The sequence below is a fragment of the Mirounga leonina genome, unplaced genomic scaffold (genome assembly GCF_011800145.1).
Source record: "Mirounga leonina isolate KUSES-001 unplaced genomic scaffold, KU_Mleo_1.0 Mir_173, whole genome shotgun sequence".
NCBI lineage: Eukaryota > Metazoa > Chordata > Mammalia > Carnivora > Phocidae > Mirounga > Mirounga leonina.
The window spans coordinates 42,905,580-42,930,512 of NW_023270447.1; the positions used below are offsets into that span (position 1 = coordinate 42,905,580).

A 24,933-nucleotide genomic window follows, 5' to 3' on the forward strand; every position below is an offset into this window, starting at 1 on the left:
GAAAGGTAAGCAAACAAGCTATCGGAACAAGGTGGTAAGTGCTGGAATGGAAGAAGCATAGGGTTGTAAGGAAGCACAGAGAGGGAACATCTAATCCAGAAAAAACCCACTCATCCCTTCATAAAATAAACACTTATATGTGGAACAGAAAAAACAAAAAAAACAACAAACCTACTCTTACATACAGAGAACAAGCTGGTGGTTGCCAGAGGGGAGGTGGATGAGGGGATGGTGAAACAGGTGATGGGGATTAAGAGGTACACGTCTCAGAGATGAAAAGCACAGCGTAGGGACCACATTCGGTAACATTGCAATAACACTGTATGGTGACGGATGGGGACCTCACTTATTGTGGTGAGCACTGAGTAATACACAGAATTGCCAAATCAGTGTTGTGTGCCTGAAACTAATAAAACACTGTATATTAATTGTACTTCAATAAAAAATGCTTAATAAAATAAAAAGCACATATTATGCCTCAGATGTCCTAGCTGCAAGGGGAGAAGAGCCTGGTGAGGGCCAAGGGAATGGAGACCTACCGGTCCAGGGCCCCACTCGTGGGCATGCTGCGGGCAAAGCCTCGGACCCCGGTTTGCTGGAAATACGGAATGCTGAAGATGTTGGCAGCAATGACAGCCACGGAGTCTGAAGGGTTCACAAAGAACCCATGCTTGCCCAGAATCATGTTTCGATCCTTTGAGAGAAGGGGGGATTCAAAGGAAGAGCTTTTAATCAAACTGCTGAAAAAAAAAAAACAAAAAAACTATCTTACATGGGGGGATAAAATTTTAAATTATAAATTTTAAATTAAATTTTAAATTATAAAACTGACACCTGTATCCATACTGGGTTCTAAACCCCGGACTTTGTTTCTTTCTTTTTTTTTTTTATTTAAGATTTTTGTTTATTTATTGAGAGAGATAGTGATAGAGAGAGAGCATGAGAGGGGGAGAGTCAGAGGGAGAGGCAGACTCCCCGCCGAACAGGGAGCTCGATGCGGGACTCGATCCCGGGACTCCAGGATCATGACCTGAGCCGAAGGCAGTCGCTTAACCGACTGAGCCACCCAGGCGCCCCCCACCCCGGACTTTGTTTCTAATGGATCCGCACAGGACACCACTATACTGACGGCACCGCCGTGCCAACAAACTAAAACTGTTCTCAAATAAAGTGCAAGCACAAACTCCTTCTGAACCAAAAACTCTGTTCTTCCTCCAGAGGCCAGCTGACTCTAACCTCCCAGACCTTTTCCAAACTCTGGAATCAATCACCTCTCTCCCAAAGGAGAGAAGAGATCGAAATAAGAAAGGAAACGTTGGCTGTTCACATAGTTTGGTGGGTCTACCAGGCATCTTTCGAGGAACAAAGCAGATTTCTTCAAGAAAGGGCTCCTAAATCACGGCCCCTCCATTTGATGCAGGACCCAGCCAAACAACACTGCCACCTTCACCGCTTCCTTGGTGCCTGGTATAAGGAAGAACTCAAGTAACTCAGAGTATGGAGGAAAAACTCCCACCATGCACTGCTTCGGAAAGGAGTATTGCAAAATAATGGCTTTAGGGACCCTTTTAATTTTCCAAAATTTTGATATGGGTAAATTCATTTTTTTAGGAAATAATGGATTCTGGCTGAATTTAAATAACAAGAGCAATAAAAATATATTTCTGGCTAAGTAAAACATGTGTAGTACCAAGGATACAAACCTAACTAAAATACATCTCTTCCTTGTCTGTTGTACAGTCACCGATATAAATAAAACAGACTGCTTATTAAAGATACTAATTATAGAGAAGGAATAAAAGGTTAATTCTCTCATTATAGTTTTATCTTTCAGCTAATGTGAATGAACAAACAGGTATATTGTAAGGACAAAACCTTTTCCAGGGGTTGAATAAACCTAGGATGGATTTCTAGAACCTGACCAGCTCACAAAGCACTAGTCATTATATCATAACTGAGCCCTGATCACCCTGCCACTCTTAGAAAACACGAATGTCTAAAACTAAACACATGGGTGACATTTCATGGACTCATTTCTGTTCAAGAGGGTCTTCTAATAATTTAGCCCTGACCCCATGTGCAGTGAGGACTCCTCGACGGTCACTCACTCACGAAGCCCACAGGGCCTGACGGAAGCAGCCTGCTTCTTCCCGCTGTGTAGGACCAGGCCTGGCCTGCATCAGAGTTCACTTAAACTCACTTGTACCCACCCCGTCTCCATCAAAGGCAGCCCCGAAGTCGTGCTCTCCTGTTTTCATGGTCTCCACCAGGTCAGCGGCATAGGTGAGGTTGGGGTCAGGGTGGTGGCCTCCGAAGTCCTCCAGAGGAACACAGTTAACTGCTGAGTTTGCAGGGGCACCCAGTTCTTCGCAGAGGATCTTCTTCACGTACGGTCCCACGACTACATAAAATGTGAAATGAGAATCGGAAACTATGACTTATGAAAGCTTGTCAGGAACGGGGCAGGAGGAAGAGGCATTCTAAGGAGAATGGCATGAATGACAGTGAGAACAGGAAGCCTATATTCAGGGGCCAGCGGAGAGGTAAGTCTGACTGGGACGGAAGGTTTTGCCAAAAGAAATAATGAGGGGTTCGGTTGGAAAAGGTGGGGCTAGTTGATGAAGGAGAATGGGGGAAGGGAGGGGAGTTAGCTTTTATGAAGGCCCTACTACACACCTTGCCAGGTGCTTTGCAACCATTTTCTCACTCCTTCAAAACCAAAAAGAGCTCACAATGTGGTAAGAGCTTCGTGCTTAAAGAGCTTGGACTCTGGAATCAGAGTGGGTTCAAATCCCAGCTCGGTTAATCATGGGCTGTACAACTCTGGAAAATTATTTAATCTCTCTGTGCCTCCAGCTACCCTATCTGCAAAATGAGGATAATAATAGTAGCTACCTAATAGGGCTGGTGTGAGGATTCAACAATAGAGAGGAAGCCCTGAGGACAGTACCTGGCACATATGTTATAAATATTTGCATTATGATTACCACCTCTACTTTATAGATAAGAAAACCGGTCTGAGATGAAGCCATTTGTCCAAATTTACATATCTAGTAGGAGTGGGAGTGGGAACTGGGATTCAGAGCCCATATCCGGCTAAAAATACAAACAAGCAAAAAGAACTACCAACAAGAGGAAATACCAGTCACATACTTTTATGGTGACATTTTGTACAACTTCCAAGAACATTCATCTCTAAAATGCTGAGAATGTGTTTTCATCAAGGAAGGTACAGACACCAATGTAGGCCACAGAGGTTGGAACAGGGTAGAAGATGCTTCTCCAGTTAGGGGTCATATGTTAAGGAGGCTATGGACACACCACACAATAAGGTCAAGGCACCCAGGGCTGTGACGGAAACAGAAACTGAGGCATTAGAGGAACCCCCGAAAGGCCTGGAGAACGAAGTCTACTTCATGACCAGCTTCCCCTACCCCACACTTCATCACAAACACATTCTTTTTATTTTGTATTTCTAGTTTTTACTTAAAATCTAGTTAGTTAACATTTAAAGCCCATTCTTAAGCCATTCTCCTCATTTCCCTAACATAACATCTCTTAAGCCTTCACAGCTTTGCTCCAGCCATTGCCTCAGCTGGAAATGACCGTCCTAGATCTTTCTTTCATAAAAGCTGAGTTGGTTGCCAACTTCTTCCAGGAAACCTTTTTTGATACTGCTAGTCAAGCTATGCCTTTTTCCACACCCCAAAGAGAAAACTTGAAATTCTATCTAACCCTCATTTTGTTGGTAGTTTTCCACCCATCCCATCTCCCCAAGCATCACAAGTCCCTGACTAAGTCCCTGCCTACCCCCCATGCACACATGTACTAAGTACTCAATACGTGCCTGTTGAATGGTTTGAAATGACAAAATAGCTATTATCTAAGTAAGGAAGTAGACTCATTGTGTGAGACTCCAGAGGCAACTTAGGACTCAAAGGTGAGGTTCAGGGATAGAAGATTTCAGCCCACCAGAAGAAGGTTTTCTATCTGTGGTTTTGCAGTGTAACAGGAGGCCCTAATGGCACCATCGAAAGGGTTCAATCCCAACCAGGCAGGCAGCTGGATTCCAAAACCAGGGAGAATCCCTCCTGCTCAAAGATTCTAAAATTCTAAATTTATTACAAAACAAATAAACAACTTCAGTGCTTGGGAATTCCCATATTCCTCCATGTGAGAAAGCCTCATGGTTCTAGTCCACAAGGACGGCTGCTGTCTCTGCTGACCTGGCCACACACCCACAGAGGAAGAAGAGGGAGAGATACCCAACTGTTGTTCCTGAATTTAATCCTCAGCTTGCTCTTGTAAGCTCTGCTCTTCTAAGAAAAGGAACATGTGGGGGCAGCTGAGTGGGGTATGGGACTCAGGAGCATGTTTACCTCATCCAGCAAATGACACCCACCCCCTTGGAATAGATAGGGGCGTTTAGGAAGAATGTAAGGTATCTCCTGAGGGGGAGGAAGCATCCACAAAAACAGTTGCATGTTACTCAAAACCTGATGCTTCGTGTGAAAACTCTGACCTTCTCACTACCTTACCATGAGTCATGTCTCTACCATTTTTGTTGTACTCAATTAGATTTTTATCTATGTGAATAGTGCTCTGATACGGTTGCAAAATCACTATTTAAAAACGGTGAAGCAGAGAGTCTTGAGAAAAGGCTTATTAAAGCATCATGATACACAAGATAGAGAGCAGCTTCATATCTCTGAGAGAAAGGAAGGGAAGAAAAATGGCTCCATACCTCCATGCATGGCATCTATACGGATCTTTAGTCGGTTTGGACCAGAAAGCAGTTCTTTCAGTGCATTGAAATCAAAGATGTTCCTCAGCATTGTAGCATAAGCTTCCACTGAATCCACAATTTCCACTGTGAGAACAAGCAACATTAAGATGGGTGAACTAAACACATTAAGAAATATTATCCTTGGGGCGCCTGGGTGGCTCAGTCAGTTAAGCATCCGACTCTTGATTTTGGCTCAGGTCATGATCTCAAGGATCGTGAGACTGAGCCCCATGTCAGGCTCTGTGCTGAGCGTGGAGCCTGCTTAGGATTCTCTCTCTCTCTCTCCTTCTGCCCCTCCCACCCCCCTCAAAAAAAATTTTTTTAAGAAATATTATCTTCTAAAATGATTATATTGCTGTAAACCCACAATAGCTACTTTAAAGGGATAATTATCGAGCAGCTCCAATATGCCTGGGCTGTTACATGATCTCTTATTCAATTCTAACAATATTCCTGAGAGGTAAATGTTATTAGTCCTATTTTATTAATAAGAAAGCTTAAATTCTGAAAGGTGAAGTAACTTTCCCACACAGCTGGGATGGGGCACACATGGGATTTTTGACACAGATTTGCCTGACTGTAAATTCTGCTAGCTGCCATACTCACTCCTTGCCTATCACCATAGGAAACGTATTTTGGTGTCACAAGTAACAGAAAATGTAATGCCACTTTTCTTTCCTTTTTCTAGGCTCATTGCCATGGGACTTAATGGTAAAAAGCAGGGGGAAAAATTTTTTTTTTTAATTTTTATTTATTTGAGAGAGAGAATGAGAGACAGAGAGCATGAGAGGGGGAGGGTCAGAGGGAGAAGCAGACTCCCTGCCAAGCAGGGAGCCCGATGCGGGACTCGATCCCGGGACTTCAGGATCATGACCTGAGCCGAAGGCAGTCGCTTAACTGACTGAGTTACCCAGGCGCCCGCAGGGGGAAATATTTTTTATAAACCACTTTTCGCATGCACCACTAAAGGAATAAAACAAATATAAGAACTTAGTATTGTTCTTGTTGGACGTGCAGGGGTCAGAACATTTTTAGTTTAAGTTTAGTTAGTTTAGTTTAGTTAAGTTTAGTTAAGTTTAGTTTAAGAAACTCTCTACTGGTGTTTCCTAAACCCTAAAATTTGTCTTCAAGATGTACCAAGGCGCCAGTTTATCTTTGTTAGGATGCAACTGCCAGCTCTCGATGGGTAGGTTCAAACAAAAAATGCATTCCATCAAATTGCAATCCAGAGGAAAGAGTACCCATTAGAACGGTCAAAACACAAATTGCCTTACTAACCATCTCATCATTGTTGTGTTAATATGAACGAAGTTATAAACATTTCCTCCATCAATTACTGATAATACCTTGGCATTCGACCACAAAATGTCTACCACAGCTGCCTATGCAGGGAGTTTCAGTTTAGCCCCCCAAATGGCTGACTTTGATTGTACTGAATATTAGGGCAGGAAAAATAAAGAATCAAAGCCCAGACTTTGAAATCATTCACACCTGGGTCTGAATCTGGTTTCCCACTCACTGACTATGCGATCTTGAGCTTGTCATGTAAGCTCTCTCAACCTTTGTTTCCTCATCTGGAAAAACTGAATACAGATAGTGCTGCCCTCACAGGGCTCTGTAAGAATAAAGTGGGATAATGCACGTTAAGAGTTGGGCGTACAATAAAAGCTCAATAAAATTTAGCTATGAATGTAATCTTACAGGTCTTCTAGTCAAGGCTATTCATTTTATAAGTATGGAAGCCAAGGCCTAGAAAGTTGGAAATGATTTACCCAAAGTTACAGGGCTGACTCCTGGTAGGGCCCCGAGAGCCCAGGTCTCTGGACTCCCAGACCCAACTCCAGACCTGCTAATTAAGGCATGCAAAGCTTACTGACCACAATCTTTCCAAAACTGAAGACCCACTGTATTAAAACCTTGAAAGGCAAACTGTTCAAGTTGGAACTAGAGTGGGCAGTGGGGGAGGAGAGTCAACGTGCCAGTGAATGGTTTGAACTTGTTTTCCAGGTCAAACTGCTGCTTTCCCAGAACTCCAAGGTCTACTTTCAGGTCAGGACAAATTGCGTATTCTTCAATTGTCTTGCTGATTTGGAAGATTTTATCAGTTATCGCTTCTGGAGCAGGACCTGGAAATCAAACAGCGAACCGTGGGTCATTTCGTGGGACTGACATGAAAATACAAAGAACACAGAACTCATCCATTCCTCTTCATGAGCACATGTGCCACTCCATCATTTAGGAAGCAAAGTATCAAAATTTTCTAGAAGAAAATATGTTAAGGATCCTTCGTGCATGGCTTCTCATATGCAGGTTCAGCAGAATGAGAAGCATTCCACTGTCACCAAAAGGAAACAAATAATTCCCTTGCTAAGGATCAGAACCAGAACCCTGACCCTCCAAGGCCTTGGTGATTAGTTTATCCTAATGAACAGAAATTGACTATCCTCAAAATGACAGCAAACTCACCTCCATTGGAAATATTAAATTTGATTCCAAAATCTCCATTGGGTCCTCCTGGGTTGTGGCTGGCTGTCAAAATGATCCCACCAATGGCTTTGATCTTTCTAATGATGCAGGATACAGCAGGGGTAGAGAGGATTCCATTCTGCCCAATGACCAAGCGACCAATCTAAGAGAAGAAATCCAGAACGCACACTTGAACATCGATAAATCCAGAGCTATTGCACAGAAACACCAAAACAACAGGCAGATGGACAAAGAAATAGTATTGAACCAGAATGTTCTTTAATGAACATCTACAGCTTGGGTTATTATTATTTTATTATGAATTAGAATGTTACTGTTGAATAATATAATCATTGAAGTAGAATCAGCATTGAAGAACAAAGCCATTCCTTCACAAAGCCATTCCTTCAGAGAGTTTTTTGGGACTTTGTAGTTTTAAAATAGTGTGTGGTCTGGGGGAGCTCTAAGTCTCTGGCAAGAAAACAGTATTTGAAACAGTCTTTCCAGACCAGGTTCATAATTTTCACTGAAAAATTGTTAGAAAACCCACATTTTTATCCAATTCAATCATACTTTCAAACCACATTGGGGGGGGGTGAGATACAAGTTTAGCTTGTTAAAGGAATTCTACCCAAAGAGAAGGCTTTTTGTAAATCAAATTTTTTTTTAAAAAGTAAAAAGGGCAAACTTTATATGAAGAGTTTTACAAAATGCATCTCATAAACCTATCTTTCCAGTCAAGCCTGGATTTTGATATGGTGGTCTCCTCCATGCAGGACATACCTACCCATGTGCGGGAGTACCTGGGTTACCTGCTGGGCCTAAGGCAGAAGATGCTGGGGGTTATTACTGATTAAACCAATCAGAACTACCCACAGGTGGTACTTTGCTGTGTTCTTAACTCACCTTCCGGTACCTCTCACAGATGTTATCAGCACAGCTCCTAAATCTTCCCTCACTAACACGTAATTTATATTTGTTTCAACATGACCCAAGTTGGAAAAGAAGGAAGAAGTCCCATCGGTTCCTTGAACATACTTGGAGAAAACCTGACTACTGCATCAAAAGATTTATAAAATGAGGAGTTTGTGCCCTCATTCCATTCTCCCTTCTGAGAGAAGAAAGGGACAGGAATGTTTTAAACATTTCCATTTGTTATTTCTTTTTGCCCCACCCAAGATAAACATGCTTGAAGAAATGACTTACAGTGGAAAATGTGTCTGATGATACCTGGATTCCCTGGGGAAGCTTTTCTGGGACTGTTACCTCTGCCATCCTACAAGTCACTGAAAGCTTGCCTGCCTTATCATCAGCCCCTCGGCTGCCAACCATCTCCCAGGAAGCAGCCAGTTCATTTCAGTTACCTCTTGGCTCTCATTTGTCCATCTCAGAACAATGTTTGTTAGACTAATACATTTGCTATGCCTTGCCTCCCTCAGGAAGTGGTGATGACCAGGGTAGGTGCTAATAACTAGGCTCCTCTGTAGACCAGAGGGACCTGCTGACGGTGTGAAATCATTATTAATGATTATCACTGAGCCGCAGAGTGCTTTCTAAAACCCATGGCATGTTCGATTCATTCTCATAGTTGCTCCCTAGGACTGTTGTATAGATGAAGAAGCTGAGGTCCAAAGTTATGATGCTGCCCATTCGTCCATTCTTGCATTCATCCAAAAGCAATAATAACAAGTGTTTATGGAAAGGTGGTATGGGAGGCACTGGGATAGATGACAGGGCAAGGTCATGTGGCAAATTAGGAATCACAGCTGGCCATTAATAGCTAACTCAATACAGTGAGAACAGTAACATCTCTCCCTTCTAGCAGTTTCTGGGTTCTGAGAAGAGTGAAAGTCTATGGTTGAGCAGTTCCATAATTTCAATAGGAGGGGCTTAATTAAGGATGGCAATTTAATCAGCCAGAGTGGTGATGAAGTTATCTGGAAATTATACTTGCACATCAATTATACTGACTTGTACTCAGATCTTATATGTATTTGGTATGGAGAGGGAGACTGGTGAATGAATATTAACCTGCACCACCCGAGTCATCCCTTATTCTACCATTCTTTAGGGTGAGATCTGCAGTCAGTAATGGCCCAAGAATAAGGGGATTATATCAGGAGTAAGAACAAGAAAGTCAAGAGAAAGGAGCAAGGAAGTCCATGGTACCTTCTTTCTCTTCAGCCCAAGAAGAGTAACAGCTGATCAAAGCCTCTCCTTCCAGAGAAGACTCTCTCCTGTGAATCACCCTCGGGAATATTAATCCTCAACCTGATATTGAGGAGGTATTACTCTATTATCCTCCTTCCCTTGACAATGTCTGGAGCACTGCAACAGCTCCTGACTCAACCTCCCCTTTCTCTTTCCCACCTGTACCTCCCTTATTCTACCCTGGCTGAATCTATCCCTCCAACTCAGGCCCACCTAGTTCATCTTTTTTTTTAGATTAAAATATTTTATTTCCCTAAAAAGAAACAACCTTAGATTGGAATAACAAATCCCCTCTTCCATTTCCCACCTGTTTAGTTTGACTTCCTCCCATTTAAAAGGAATTTGGGTCACAGAAGAACATTCTAAGGCACCATTTAAATATATGCTTCTTGGGGCGCCTGGGTGGCTCAGTCCTTAAGCGTCTGCCTCCGGCTCAGGTCATGGTCCCAGGGTCCTGGGATCGAGCCCCACATTGAGCTCCCTGCTCAGCGGGAAGCCTGCTTCTCCCTCCTCCACTCCCCCTGCTTGTGTTCCCTCTCTTGCTGTGTCTCTCTCTATGAGAAATGTTAAATTTCTGGACAATCCTTTTTCCAGTGGCTAACCAGATCTGTACATTAGTGATGGGTTCCAGATTGTTTAGTTGAACAACTGACAAATTATTTTTATTCCCAACTTCGATACTCTTTGCCTTAGAAACAATTTTTGGTGTGGCACTTCCCAGTCTGTGATCCTGTCCTGAGAACGGCTGGAACACAGGCTTCGTTGACATACATACTTCGTTTTTTTTGTCTTCAACTTTAACATCCACCTCCTCTTTATCAAAAATTCCCTGTAATTCCAAAGGTAATTCCCCTTTTTTGATGGAGTTCAGAAACTGCTGACTTGCACCATCAGAGTAACTTCTGAAATCATCATTGACTGTGAATCCACTTTTCCATAATTTTATACTTACATCGACCTGTTTCTTCTGTTCAGTGGGAGACATGCATTTGGCACCAACCTTCTCAGCTTCCTCAAAAAGGCTGTCAACAAAATATTCACAATTTCTTTGACGATCATCACTAAGAGGTTGGTTGTCAGATCCTGTTTCACAAACCCACTCTTCTTTTACACTTTTGAGATTATCTACTTCTTTCATTCTTTTGCCTTACTCCGGGCTCGTCCTCCGTTTGCTCAGGGGCCGTGGGCGCCACCGCTGCTGTCGGGCTGGAGCCCCTCAGATGGGGAGCACTGCCGCCCCCAGACCCGCTGAGGCTCGTGGGGCCACGCCGCTGGGACCCAGCCCACCTCCCTGGGCCTCCGTCGCCGGGCACCGAGCGCTAGTTCATCTTTTTAAACCATAGTTCTGTGTCTCTCCTCTGCGCAAAAACCTTCCCTGTACTATAAGACCCAGAAATTCCAATTCTAGCTATAGACACAAAAGAAAGCAGGGACTCAAACCGGTAACTTGTACACCCATGTTCATGGCAGAATTATTCACAATAGCCAGAGGTCCATCAAGAGATGAATGCATAAACAAAATATGGTATATACACACAGTGGAATATTATTCCGCCTTAAAAAGGAATGAAATTGTGATACATGCTACAATATGGATGAACCTTGAAAACACTATACTAGGTAAAATAAGGCAGACACATAAGGACAAGTATTTGTATGATTCCATTTAAATGAGGTACACAGAAGAGGCAAATTCATAGGCAGAAAGTAGAACAGAGGTTGCCAGGGGGTGGAGGTGGGGGAGAAATGGGAAGTTATTGTTTAGTGGGTACGGAGTTTCAGATGGGATGAGAAAAAAGTTCTGGAAATGGATAATGGTGATGGTTGCAGAATATTGTGAGTGTAATTAATACCACTGCAAGTGTGTACTTAAAAATGGCTGACACACTAAGTTCTACATTACATATACTTTACAAAAAAAAAATATATATATATATATATATTTTTTTTTTCTTAAAAGAAAAATGCTTCCCTGGCTCCCAAGTGTCTACCAACTTACAGATAACTCCCTCTAGCTGGTACTCAAAGTACCCCCATCAAACAGCCTTTCCTGTCCTTCCCTCCCCCTCCTGCTACTCCTTCGTGCATAACACAGTTCACACTACAAGGAGGGATACCTTACTGTTTACCCGCCATTTTATCGTCAAACACGACAGGGAGCAAACTTAGTTTTCCTTTTAAAAAACAGGACCTGGTGTTTTCTTATGTTTCACAAAAAAACAAGTTCCACGTTCTTTGCCCTGCTGGCCATATATACATATTCTTATTTCTAAACATATCTCTAAGTTTAAAGCTCTGGAGACCAAATGAGATATCAGTATTACAAATGGGGCCCCACTAATGTCTTATTTTTGTATGTTAAAATTTCCTGTACTTCTTAGCTCACAGAAACATCATGTAAAAAAAATTTCCTATAAATGCAGACAGCTCTATGCAAATAAAAACAAAGGGAAACTTCTAACAAAGGCAAATTATATTCTACAGTCCATAAATGCACCAGAGAAATGTGTAATAAAGAGAAAAAAAAATGAAATGATCTTCATTTAGTTCACTAGGCTGAAGAGGCTTCCAAGAATCGGCTTAAGGGTGGAGTGGGTATTGACAGAGGTGAGGAAGGAACAATGACTTCTACCAGAATCTGTGGCAATAAATTATCTTTCCTTTACATTTCCTCCCTAGAGCTCTGTCCACAATCAAAGGGATGTTACAGGCGTCAGAATTGAGGATATGTTAGAAAAAGAAGGAATCAAACCATCTAGGAGGTGATAGGTTCTATCAGATTAAAGTGCTTTATTGGTCCACTAAATGTTTGACGTAATTCAATTTGGTTGCATGACTGCTTTAAATGCAACACTATTTTTTTAAAGTTAATTTAATTTTATTATGTTAGTCACCATACAGTACATCATTAGTTTTTGATGTAGTACCACACTATTTTAAATAAAGAACGCCCTTGAGAAGATTTCAAAATATTGCTTGGCCTGCCACAGCTCTAACAAATAGGCAGTTACCCTATTTAGTCAATTATTATCACTTAAATGTATTATTTAGCAAACCTTCAGATCGTAAATCTGAACAAGTCTATGGGGTCTGCCTGAATTACACATTCCTACCACCTCTTCCACACCCTTCAGCTCCACACAAAAATGAAATGAAGCCAAATATATTACAGCTAAGGGGACAGTGTACCAGATCCACTCAACAATCTAGATATAGGCGGAGAAATAATGTTCCTTTCGTTCTTTCTCTAAAGATTAAAAGCATCTTAATACTGTTCCCTTCGCAGCTCTCCTCAAAGGTGAGATTTATGGCATGTCACATTTTATCTTAAAAATGTGTATGCTTCATAAAATGTCATATTTGAGTGCTTTATCAGCAATTTTTACATGAGAGGCATTCAGATTCCAAAATGGGCAGGAAGGAAACTTCGCATTATAAACATTAGGATCTACAAACATTTTTTAATTTAATGTGGCGGTGTGTTTTTGTTTTTGTCTTTAATTTGGGTTTTGCAATCACGCCTGCTTGGTGTATTATTAAAATAGACTGACGATGAATGCCCAACACATGGGGTTGCCATGCTAAATTTTTACGTTCTCAGAACCAGAATCACTCCCAGAAAGGAAATGCAACAGATTTTTTAAATTCGTGAGTTCTGAGGGACTATGTGCTCCAAATTACTGCTAAGTATAATTTAAAACACTAAAAATATATTTTTGGTCCCACAGAAGAATCTGCAGAGCAAAAACAGCAACGTCCTGATGCCCACCTTCCTGCAAATCAGTGGGACTGTGCAGATTGTTAGATTATCAAGATCAATGCCTTCTGTGCAAGATTCCTTCTGATTTGGTTAATTCAGCCAATGCAGTTTTTCACAATGCAGAGCTCTTAGCAGAGCCTCCTTATATTATAGTCTTACAGGAGTTATTAACTCTACCCTGCTGCACAAATTCGCCGCACACAGGGCTTCTTTGTGCCCAAGGTCATTATAAGCAGGTTCCCCTGTAACAGGTCCTCTTGGTAGGCTTATACCTAACATTTTCCAATCCCCTCCTGGCATTTCTGCATGACTACCAGGATCCACAAACAACAGCATGCCCTGGCTTTTGTTTTCCTGTTTGACAAGTGACTGAACTTCAACAAGGAAGCCATTGAAAGAAAACAAAATCCTCCTCTCTCCACTACTCATTAGAGCCTTCTTACATAGGAGAGGGTACCCCTTGGAACTAGGTTAGAATGTAGATAAGACCGCTTAAGGCTGGGGGTGTGCTTTAAATGTCTAAAAAGCAACAGGTATTTTTTCAAGCAAAAGGCACAGAGTACAACACTTAAGGAGCCGAACTCACATTCCTATATCCCAATGTGACTAATGTAATCTCAGGAGTCATATCACAATATACGTTCTCTGAAGTCACAAAGAAACACTAACTGGATGTTAGTAGCAGGTGTACACAACATACAAATCTTTGTACTTTTGTATATTTCTGCAAAGTGAAGAAAGACACATAACAATAATTATCATATACCAACCCCATTGGCGGCCGCCATCTGCACTAGTGTTTCTATCGCCGATTTATTAAAATACCGCCCATCTCCACCAACCACCAGTGAGGCTCCCTGGCGATCTTTAAGGTCTATGGAAAAGAACAGACTCTGGATGAAATTCTCCAGATAACATGGCTTCGCCTCAAAACAATAGGTTTTCTTCCGTAATCCACTAGTTCCCGGCTTTTGGTCATAGTAAGGAGCAGTAGCAAAGGTCAACAGAGGAAGAGGACCTTCTTCCATTTTTCTATATTTCCCAGAAATCCATTCATCAAAATCACTCATCTTTCATTTTCACCACTTGGCTCAGCAAGGGGTTCCGGAGAGCAGGCAAGGGTCCTCAAAATAGTCTATCCGAACTGAAGCTGCAACAGTGTCATCTGAGTAAAACAGAGGTCGGTCACTCTCAACGAGGAAGCTGGGTTAAGTCCTTGCTGTCGTCACCCCTGGTGAAAAGTGAAGGGCCACACGCCCGCCCACACGCACACACAAAGCACATCTTCCAAGCTGTTTTGGTGAGGACACTTCTGCCCACATAACCACGCCAAATACCCTTCAATTATTTTTGCCTCATCTCCCCCGTTAGATCGCTCCAAAGGATTCTGGCAGCCTTCAGTCACAAACACCAGCTGGCTGTCAGACTCCCCTCGCAGAGCCCAGGCAAAGATGGAGCAAGTGCGGTCCCCAAAAGCAGGCTCATCGTGAACAGGACACCCTGGTGTAGCTCCCACTGCTCCCGACACCCCTTAACGCAGAGCCTCTCTGGGCACTCGCTGCTGAGAAGGCCGTCTGCTGCCATCTAGCAAGTTAAAGGTCAATCTTAAAATGGAAGTGAGGGATCTCAGTTACCTCTGGTTTCCTTACATCACCATCATTTTGATACCCAAGTCATTTTTTACCTCCCATGTGCCATTCCAGTTGGAAGGAAGAAAGTCGCCAAACAGAACAGATTTATTCATTGCCCACCAAGGATTTAGCAAAACAGCATTCAGCTCTAGAAGAGTAGATACCTACAAACATGCCTGAATGATCAACAGCTTGGTCATTCCCTTGAACTTAGGGAAATGTGGGAATGGAGATGCACCAAATCCTTGAAAACATAAGCAAAACGGGGAGGGAAAAAAGTATGTTTCTCTAAGTGCACAAGGTCTGATCAAGTTATTATCTGGGAAAATAATATGAACATATGATTAAGTTTTGTGTTTTCATTTTCTCAGGTTTTTTTTTTTTAATGATTTTATTTATTTATTTGACAGAGAAATAGAGAGCACAAGCAGGGGGAGCGGCAGGCAGAGGGAGAGGGAGAAGCAGACTCCCCGCAGAGCAGGGAGCCGGACGCGGGGCTCCATCCCAGGACCCTGGGATCATGACCTGAGCTGAAGGCAGGTGCTTAACGACTGAGCCACCCAGGCACCCCTGGTCCCTGAGATTTTATTAATGATCTATTTAAACGCATGCATGTGTCTTCCTTATCTAGTTCAGCAGAAGCTGACGATTAAGAAACTCCACTATCGAGGTTTTGATGAACTTGTCAAGGATGCTTAAAAAGTAAACCAGGACTAATTACACCACATGTTCGGAGGGTCCGAGATGCACTGGAGTCCAGGTTTTCAAGCGAAACATGAATAATCCCTTGATAAACAAAATCTGAGTATTGTCCTACTAACTTGTCAAGCAAGGTCCGAAAGCAAACGGGACTGGGAGCAGCAGACTGCCCTCTCTGCTCAGGGGGACGCTCTGTGCAGGACCAGCTGAGTGAGCGGGCCCAAGAGCCGAAGGCAGCCTCTGGCGGCAAAGCCTGGGCTGCTTCCAACGACAAATGGTGCTGGTCCAAGTGCAGGGAAGACCTCGAGACGTAACATTAAAACAATTCGCAAGACCACGTCTGGTAAGCCAAAAAGCAGTTGGCCAAAGAACACGTTTTATAGCTTATTTGGGGCTTTTATTTACTTTTTAAAAATGAAATTCTTTAGAAATTAATTTATGAAGTCAGCTTGCTGTACTGACAGTTTACATACCCACTGTTTTGCAATGACAATAAAGGCATTTTTTTATTCATTTTTTTTTTTAAGTCTGGTGCCAAGTTTTCTCTGGTTCTAGACAGGCTTGCAAATTAGGCCAGCACATGTGTCTTGACATATTTAATAATAGATCAAGATTTATGAAATATCAACCCCATAATCTTTTCATTGGGAATAACAGAGCAACCGACCACATAATTGGTAGTTTTCTTAACAAGTTCTTGCAATCCCAGGGTAGACTTAGGGGCACTTGGTCATAAGGGTGCGCCAAGAGCCCCAGCTGAAGCTTCTCTGCCCACACATTCCATCCTCTTCTCTGCTGGTGGTCTGCCGCTCTCTCTGTGAAGCTCAGTTCCTGAAGCTCGAACCAAGACAGTTAACATTTTGTTGGTTTTTTTCCCACGCATTGATTTTATTTAGTTTATGGTTAATGCAGATCAATTTCATAAAATGAGAAGTTACGAAGAATCAAGGCATAATTATGCAAATTCAAAATAGATGTTCAATATAAAAAAATACAAGCATAAAAGTGGGTTTGTTCACAGCATGAGATCCAACAGCTTTTGCTTCAAAGGATAGGAAAGACTTTTTTTTTCTTGAAGACTGTGGCCACATCACATGCTAGAACACCTCAGCTTACCAGTGTGTTTTCATGTGAGCCATAGCTTGTTTCTAAAAATATTTTTTTACACCGTAAGTGCTGTAAAAGCTGCACTTTTCCAGAATTAAACCTGCTTTTGGACCTAGCACCAGTTTCTAACTATCTAAAAACTAACTGATACAGAAAGTATTCCAAATGTAACTATTCTGATTCTTAAAAGTTAAAAAACTTTCTGGGTGCCTGGGTGGCTCTATCGGTTACGCATCTGCCTTCAGCTTAGGTCATGATCCCAGCGTCCTGGGATCGAGTCCCACATGGGGCTCCCTGCTCAACAGTGAGTCTGTTTCTCCCTCCCCCTCTGCCCCTCCACCTGCTTGTGCTTGTGCTCTCTCTCTCTCTCAAATAAATAAATAATCTTAAAAAAAAAAAGATTATCCTATTTAAAAAAATAACTTTCCAAAGTAGCTTAAAAGAAATATTGCAAACTTGGTAATGCTGGTACTCTTCCAATTACCTGATATGCCATCTCAGGGGTGATTATTATTTGCCTCTTAATTTCAAGATTTTTAAATATACCTTCCCTGTAGATCATCTTCACATTTTCAAAATTATTTAACGCAGAAGGAAACGGATAGTCGTGACTGAGCACCAAGAGATCATACATGTCTAACCTGTAGAATCAGGTCACTAAGTTAACCCAGTGGGTGAACCCAGCGCATCCCTCTTGCATGGAAATATCTAGGTGGGCACATGGACCTTTTTCCCTCCCTATGTGTGAGCCAGCCCTCCAGCGAGGCATGGATTGGGGAAAATTCCCTCTCTCACGGCTCTTGCATACGTCAATGAATACCCAGCAATTTAAGTGCACACTGAATCTAAGCCTCCAGAGGAAAGAGTTCTATACCCCAGAACAGAGAGTAGTAACATTGTCAGTGACTACATATGTCCAGCACGGTGTTGGTCAATATGCAAAACTAAAGCAATAAGATATAACCCTTGCCCTAGAAAAGCTTCTATTCTAAAAATGAGCCTGAGTCATAATTTTATGGACACTGTAGAACTCAACCCCATATAAAAATATTACCAGAAGCAGCAATGTTAGATGAACTGTGAAGTGTGGTAAAAAAGAAGGGGCATTAAGAACATGAAGCTTCCTATGACGCGTGGACTAAGTGGGGCAGCTATTAAGAAACTCATTTGTTTTAGCTCTCCAGCAAAGGTTGAACTTCATCTTCAGAAACGTTACTGTCGAGCATAGCGAACCCAATTTGGCCTAATGAATCTGCCTGCATTGCCGGTACTCCTTCACAGTGACACAAATTACATTTAAACCACATGGGGGATTTAAGGATTACTCCCTTCAGACTAGGAACTTTCATACTGGTCTTGGGTCCAATCAATTTCACGATGGCAGAGTTATGAACCCCTTCGCTCCCAGCCTCACAAAGACTCCAGCGCCCGTTCTGATCTGCAGATAGCTTCCTAGTAGAACACAACAGAAACTGTAGACTTACCCATCCTTTACTCATTCTCACTTTCTGTCCATCAGTAAATACTTACTGAGTAGCTAACTACCATGTTCTTTGGCTTTTGCCACAGTAGTGGACATGGGGGATGGGATTGCTAACCCTGCCTCCAGGTGTAAGCACTGGAAAGAAAGCGAGTCATCGGGCTAAAAGTAGCAGGGATCATTAGACCCCCAGCCTGACACCCTGCACTATGTGACAGCTGCAGGCGCCTGCCTGAGTGGTTGGGGTATGTGACCCAAGTGATGGGAAGACACTCATTCATTTCTCCCACCAACAGTAGGTAAGCATGTCATGAATGCCAGCACTGGGCTAGGCATCGCAGGATAATGCAAAGACCCCATGTTTAGGAGCCAGATAAAACCAGGGCTCAAATCTGACTTTCAACTGCATGAGAAATGTAATCGTGAGCAAGTTACTTACCTGCACTGAGCCTATAAAATGGGAACAGCTCTCCAGGTTGTCCTGGGAACTGAATCAGGTAATAGGTGAAAACATGTAGTGCTGTGTCTGGCAGCTAACAGATTACCAGTAAATGGTAGCCCCTTCACCCTCTCAATCCTCAGTCTCCTCATCCCTACAATGGGATAAGGTTTTTGTGATGACAACCTCACCAAGTGTCTAGGAAAGACTTTGTGAACTAGAAAACAATGTAAAGATATGAATTTTTTTTTCATATTCAGGAGGCAGAGGAGGAGAGAAAAAGGGCATGGACCTTTGTTCTTAAGAAGTTCACGTCAAGAGAGCGCCTGGGTGGCTCAGTCGTTAAGCGTCTGCCTTCGGCTCAGGTCATGATCCCAGAGTCCTGGGATCGAGCCCCGCATCGGGCTCCCTGCTCAGTAGGGAGTCTGCTTCTCCTTCTCCCTCTGCCTGCCACTCTGCCTACTTGTGCTCTATCTCTCTGTCAAATAAATAAATAAAATCTAAAAAAGAAGTTCACGTCACAGGAGCCACCACTGTGTGGTGGCCTCGGCCCTGTCCCAGAGGTGCATGTGCAGATCTATCAGTCTTGAGAGGTTGCAGTAATGGGGTGAGACCGGAGAAACAGCAGGGGCAAGACTACAAAGCCTCATGAACCACACTAAAGTTTATTCTGTAGGCACCAGAAGCTATGGAAATTTTTAAGGAAAAGGAATCTAAAACTGATATGCTTTTGGAAAGTTAACTGGCTGCCAGTGGTGCATCACATAGCCTCAAGAAGGAGAGACTGGAAAAAGATTAACAAGGCTGCAAAAAAGGAATCCTTCCTCGGCTGGGGTGGCTCTGAGGATCCTGGTCAGTGGGGTCTTGTGCAGAGCGGCTCCTCTGTCAGCCTCCTGCACAAGCTTCAACTTTAAGTCCCGAGGCTACTCTGAGCCCTGCTGGGATTTCTTCCTCTGGCATGAAGGCACCACCCAAACAACCTCTTTCCTCTGACTGCTTCTCCACACACTGTCTTCCACTCATTCCCTCTCTTCTCTGAGAACTGTCCCCCACCCACCCCACAAGAGTAGACTCCTAGAGCCAGGAAGAGGACCTAGCTCCTACAGGACCCTGTTCTACTACAGGACCCTGATGCCAGGCCATGATCGCCAGAGGTGGATGCCTGACCAAAGCTACATTACTCATATTTTCCCTCCCAGGAATCTAGAATTAGGACTCAAAAAAGTACAGATTCGATTCAGTTAGTCTTTGAACTGGGAAGATAGGTAATTTCAGGAGCTGTGGGGCAGGGACAGTCGTGTCATGAGAATATCCATAAATTGTGACCGATGGCCACACACTATGTGAGAATACCTGTATGCTATGCAGGATACAACTCTGGTGCACTTAGACATCTCTGAGATTTGTGGGCCAATGTACGGAAAGAACTGGAAAACTATTCAGAATAGAATCAAGCATAAAATAGGTTAGATGAATCTTCTCAAGAGGGTAGGGATTGCAGATTCAGTAGACATGAGAAGTAGGGAATGTGGTCTGTGAACGCAAGCTGCTTGAGACTCCCTCTTGGCATTGTGTTCTGGACTGGGGTGGTTTCCTATGCAGCTCTCCAGGCAGCATGCACTGCAGTCAGCTGACAATGTCACCCCAATTCAATTGGAAAGGTCACTCCTAACTATTTGGGGTGAGAGACTGGTTTTTGAAGAGGGCATTTTTTAAAAAGATATATTTATTTATTTGAGGGGGTCGGGGGGAGAGGGAAAGAGAGTCTTAAGCAGACTCTGAGTGGAGTGTGGAGCCCGATGCAGGGCTCAATCTCACAACCATGAAATCATGACCATAAGATCATGACCTGAGCTGAAACCAAGAGTTAGAAACTCAACCGAATACACCACCCAGGCGCCCCTTGAAGAGGGTATTTTAAACATAGAAAGATTGAGAATGAAGTATGGATATGAAGTAAATCAAACTCATATAGTGTACAGATAACAAAATAAATCAGACTTGTAGCACTAATAATTTTGCAGTAAGTTTGGGAGAAAATCTAAGTATATTTGATATTTTAAGTATGTTAGGAGAATCTGGGATATTAATTTATCTAACAGATTAGTCTTATATTCCCAATTTCTAATGTGTAGTTCGAGTAACCTATTTGGACTTATGATTTTAAGTTTAAGGAGGTAAGAGAATTTTATCAAAATTATAAACGTTGGGACATTCAAGAAAATTTTGTACCATATTTACAGTTTGGATTTTAAATCATCAGAGGCAGACAGTTTGCTGTAGTGTTTCAGGGAGTGGACTGTAAGGCCCTACTGACAGGCTGGAAACCCAGCTCTGCCAGTCACTAGCGGTGTAACCTCGGAAAAGTCATTTAACCACTTGGCGCATCCGTGGCCTCATCTGTAAAAAATAGGGAGAATAACAGACCCCCTAGCTCACACGTTGTCTGCAGGCATGGTTGCATGAGGTAATACACAGCAAGTTCTAAAACCAGAGCTGGTATAGGATGCCCTACAAAAGTGTCTGCTGTTATCATAATGAGATTATATGAGAACAACTTGAATACTTTCAAGATTTGCTTGTTAGACAAAGAATTTTAGAACTAAATCAGTTTATTTGATTTCTAAATTTGTATTCATAGGAGCTTGAGTAAATGAGTTTAGAACTAAGATCACATGCACACACACACACACACACACACACCATGAACTCCCCCAACTTACTCTGACAATTGAGTCAGCAGAGAGAGGAAAACAAAGCTGAGATAAACAGAGGGGGTAGATAGAGAGTGGCTGCCGAGGTTCCTCCCATCTCAGGCTCGTGTGAGGCCCAGCTGTCCACTCCACCCTTGGCTTTCAGGAGACACCTCTGCAACCTTATGGAGCAGTCCTCTTGGCAACTCACTGTAGTCAGACTAGCTTCCTATCACCTGCAACCACTTGCAGCTCTTCACAGTGCTGAGCTGGGCTCGGTGGTGCACGGCTCCCATTTGCTGGCTCTGAGCCAAGCTCTACCTGCTGACCCATCCAGGCAAGAAGAGCAAGAGAGGAAAGGCTCTCTCTTTCTCCTTTTGAGCAACCTCAATCAATAGCAAGGAGACAGGCAGAGTACCATTTACTAGTTGGGTGACCTGGGGCAAAATACCTAACTTCTTGGTGCCCCCACTTTCTCATCTTTAAAATGGGGACTGAAAATAATACCTATTTAGACTTACTGTGATCGTTTTGCATATACACAAATATCAAATCATTATGCTGTACACCTAAAGTAATATGATGTTACATGTCAATTATACCTCAATTTAAACAATGCATCCTTTAAAGAAAGTTAAAGAAAGAAAGAAAATAATATATATTGCATGGTTTGTTGTATAACAATGAGTTAATAAATGTAAAGAACTTAGCATAGCTGGTTCTAGTGTCTTGTGAGCCCTACATAAGCCTTAGCTTTTATTATGGCCCCGAATCAATCTGAAACTATGTTGCTGTGTATCATACCAATCTATGGGTATATATGTTTTAACAGAATTAGGAAATGTCCTTTAAAGAAAAAGAGAAATTACATTAAACTATAAAGAAGGTACAAGGTCTGAAGATTTCCAAGGGCTCGATGGCTCAGAGCTGTGCAGAATCTCAGGCTCAAAAAGATTCCTGGAGCATATTTTGAAATTAAAAACAAAACAGTGGCATCAGAGCGTGTACATCCTTTAGCATCTGTCAGCCTGTTGTCCATCTGTTTATCCACCCATGTATCCAGCAGTTACTACGTAAACTGACTTGCTGCATTCATTTCACCAAATGCTGTGTACCACGGGAAGAGGACAGACTCAAGCTGTCAAGAAACTTTTGGTCTAAAGAGAGAGAGAGATAAGTCAACGAATTGTTAAAAAAAAAAAAAAATGGAGTAAGAAGTGCTAATCTGGGAACTCAAGAGGGAGTTACGAGCTCCCAGAGGTGAGAGAGAAGGTAAGGAAGGCATTCCCCACCTCCAAAATGCCATTCTTAGTTCATGTGGCTAAATCTAAAAACAATCTTTGAAGAGGCACAGGGCTTAGAAGGCCTTTTCCTACATACTGCACTTGTGACGAGGGCTCCTGCTTTATTAGAAATTACCAATATTCAACCATTTTGACCTGTAAAAATGGCAATTTACATGTTTCATATAGAATTTTTATATGTACCTTTTATTTCCTTTTTGGAACATCTTCAAGACAATTTTCATTTAACTCCCTTAAGGAAAATGAAGGGAGGGAAATCGGAGGGAGAGATGAACCATGAGAGACTATGGACTCTGAGAAACAAACAGGACTTTAGAGGGGAGGGGGGAGGGGGGGTGGGTTAGCCCGGTGATGGGTATTAAGGAGGGCACGTACTGCATGGAGCACTGGGTGTTATACGAAAACAATGGATCGTGGCTCACCACATCAAAAACTAATGATGTACTGTATGGTGACTAACATAATAAAATTAAAAAAAAAAATCTATTAAACTCAGAAAAAAAAAAGAATATTCATTTGGCGCTAACAGAGTATTTTCCCATATTCTGACTATTACCAGAAGCTATGTATGAAAACCCCTTGGTTAAAAAAGAAAAAAAAAAAGTAAAAAGTATTTAAAAGTGGGTCTAAAGAATTGCTTGGTCACTTGTGGTTGTATGTTTCCCTCTTGTGGCGGAAAATGGAAAAACACGCACGGTTTCTCACGACCTCGCAAGTTGCGTGGCCCTAGCGGCTTCACCCAATTTGAGGGGGCCACATTCACCTCAGACAGAATGGGAATCATGCCCCCTGGAGTTCTGTGGCAGGCGGTGGTTGGCCCTCTATCACACAATTAAAACACGAAGGGATTTCTGGGCTTTTAAGAAAAGGAAAGGTATGGTGAGGTCGTTCTCTGTCTCATTATTAAGGATTTTTCCAACTGCATGGCCTGGCCAAACTAGGATGTCCGGCTGTAAAGGAAGTGAGTGAAGGTGGCCACAAAAGGGGGATGTCTTTTTCTGTGGAATCTTTGTGAGCCTAAGTTGCTATGAAATGGGGATAGTAAAGCTTCCTTTCAAAATTCTGAAAGCATATGAGAAAAGGCATGTGAAGTGCTTATCACAATGCCGACTCATTGAGTAGCAATCAATAAATACTATCCAAACTACCAAAATCAGAAAGACATGTTGATAAGGACTGATCACATCCTTCTAACCCGGCCTCTGATCTCTAGAGCAGGTTAGACCAGGCAGGAAATAATCAATGCTATAGGTGGGGCTGGGTGGTGAGATGTACAATGGGCCAGGCAAAAGGCTGGGGAAAGGGATTCTACCGCCCCTGCTCTAACCAGAGGGCTCTGGAGTCAGATAGGGCCTGGGTCTGAATCCTGCCTTTGCCACCTCTGGCTGTGTATGGCCTTTCTGGCCTCAATTCTCTTATTCGTAAAATAGAGACAATGACACCTGCTTGAAAGGTTGTTGTACGCAGGAAATAACCACAGGAGGTCAGTGTGTTGGGCAGTGTTCCTAGGGCTTTGTAAGCATTAACTCCTTAGATCTTCACAACAGCACTGTAAGATCAATACTATCATTCTCAGCCCCATGTTAGGGACAAGGACACCTTGGGATACAGATGATACAGATTTATCATCTCTCCAAGGCCAAACAGCTGGGAAACTGTGGAGATGGGTTTGAACACAGGCAATCTGGCTCCAGAGCCCACACTCAACCATCATGCTGTAAGCAGCAAATAATCAACAACCGCTTTTAAAACAGCAATCTATGGGGAGCCTGGGTGGTTCAGTCGGTTGAGCGTCTGCCTTCGCCTTGGGTCATGATTCCGGAGTCCTGGGATGGAGGCCCACCACAGGCTCCCTGCTCAGCGGGGAGCCTGCTTCTCCCTCTCCCTCTACCCACCCCCCACTTGTGCTTCTCTCTCAAATAAATAAATAAAATCTTAAAAAAAAAAAAAAAAAAGTCTACCTTGGGGCACCTGGGTGGCTCGGTCGGTTAGGCATCCAACTCTTGATTTCAGCTTATGCTCTCAGGGTCATGGGATCCGGCTCTGCACTCAGTGGAGAATTTCCTTGAGATTCTCTCCCCTTCTCTCCCCTCTCCCTCTGCCTCTCCCCGCCCCCCAACTTGTGCATGCTCTCTCTCTCTCCCCCTCTCGCTTTATAAAATAAATAAGTAAAATCTTAAAAAAAAAAAAAAAAAGGTCTACCTTGAGGAATGAAGCACAGTGGAAATCTGGATTTGATCCCAACTCTAGGTAATTTTGAGTATCTTAGTGATCTTAGGCAAATCACTCACCTTCTATTTCCTTAACTGTGAAACAGGGGTCTAAATATCAGTGTCTTCAGAGCTGTTGAAAAGATT

The 24,933-nt window shown here is 42.7% G+C and overlaps 2 protein-coding genes across 4 annotated transcripts in view; both read right to left on the minus strand.

Annotated features, from left to right (window-relative positions):
- Nucleotides 1–24,933, minus strand: part of PGM1 (phosphoglucomutase 1) — a 62,342-nt gene that overhangs the window by 21,211 nt on the left and 16,198 nt on the right. For 2 of the 3 annotated variants that reach the window (XM_035018368.1, XM_035018369.1), the window contains exons 2-6: nt 7,253–7,415; nt 6,766–6,912; nt 4,745–4,870; nt 2,211–2,401; nt 540–694 (exon numbers count right to left, since the gene is read on the minus strand). In XM_035018368.1, coding sequence (XP_034874259.1) covers nt 540–694; nt 2,211–2,401; nt 4,745–4,870; nt 6,766–6,912; nt 7,253–7,415 — 782 coding nt within the window. Of the gene's footprint in view, nt 1–539; nt 695–2,210; nt 2,402–4,744; nt 4,871–6,765; nt 6,913–7,252; nt 7,416–13,993; nt 14,752–24,933 lie in introns of those variants that run through there. The other variant, XM_035018367.1, reaches the window with a different exon arrangement.
- On the minus strand, nt 8,774–10,956 carry LOC118020350 (UBX domain-containing protein 2A-like). Its single transcript, XM_035020256.1, has 3 exons — nt 9,973–10,956; nt 9,422–9,489; nt 8,774–8,970 (listed from the first exon to the last, which is right to left on the minus strand). Exons 1-3 carry the CDS (start codon nt 10,599–10,601, stop codon nt 8,774–8,776), a joined length of 894 nt encoding a protein of 297 aa, XP_034876147.1. The 5' UTR covers nt 10,602–10,956.

What these genes read in the sequence shown, in the direction of transcription:
- LOC118020350 (XM_035020256.1), bottom strand. Translation starts at nt 10,601, where the DNA reads ATGAAAGAAGTAGATAATCTCAAAAGTGTAAAAGAAGAGTGGGTTTGT. An exon ending in ACAAGCAGGGGGAGTGGAGG is followed by an intron (nt 9,490 to 9,972) that starts AGGGAGAAGCAG and finishes GGTGATTCACAG; the next exon opens with GAGAGAGTCTTCTCTGGAAG. An exon ending in TTGGGCTGAAGAGAAAGAAG is followed by an intron (nt 8,971 to 9,421) that starts GTACCATGGACT and finishes CATCTATCCCAG; the next exon opens with TGCCTCCCATACCACCTTTC.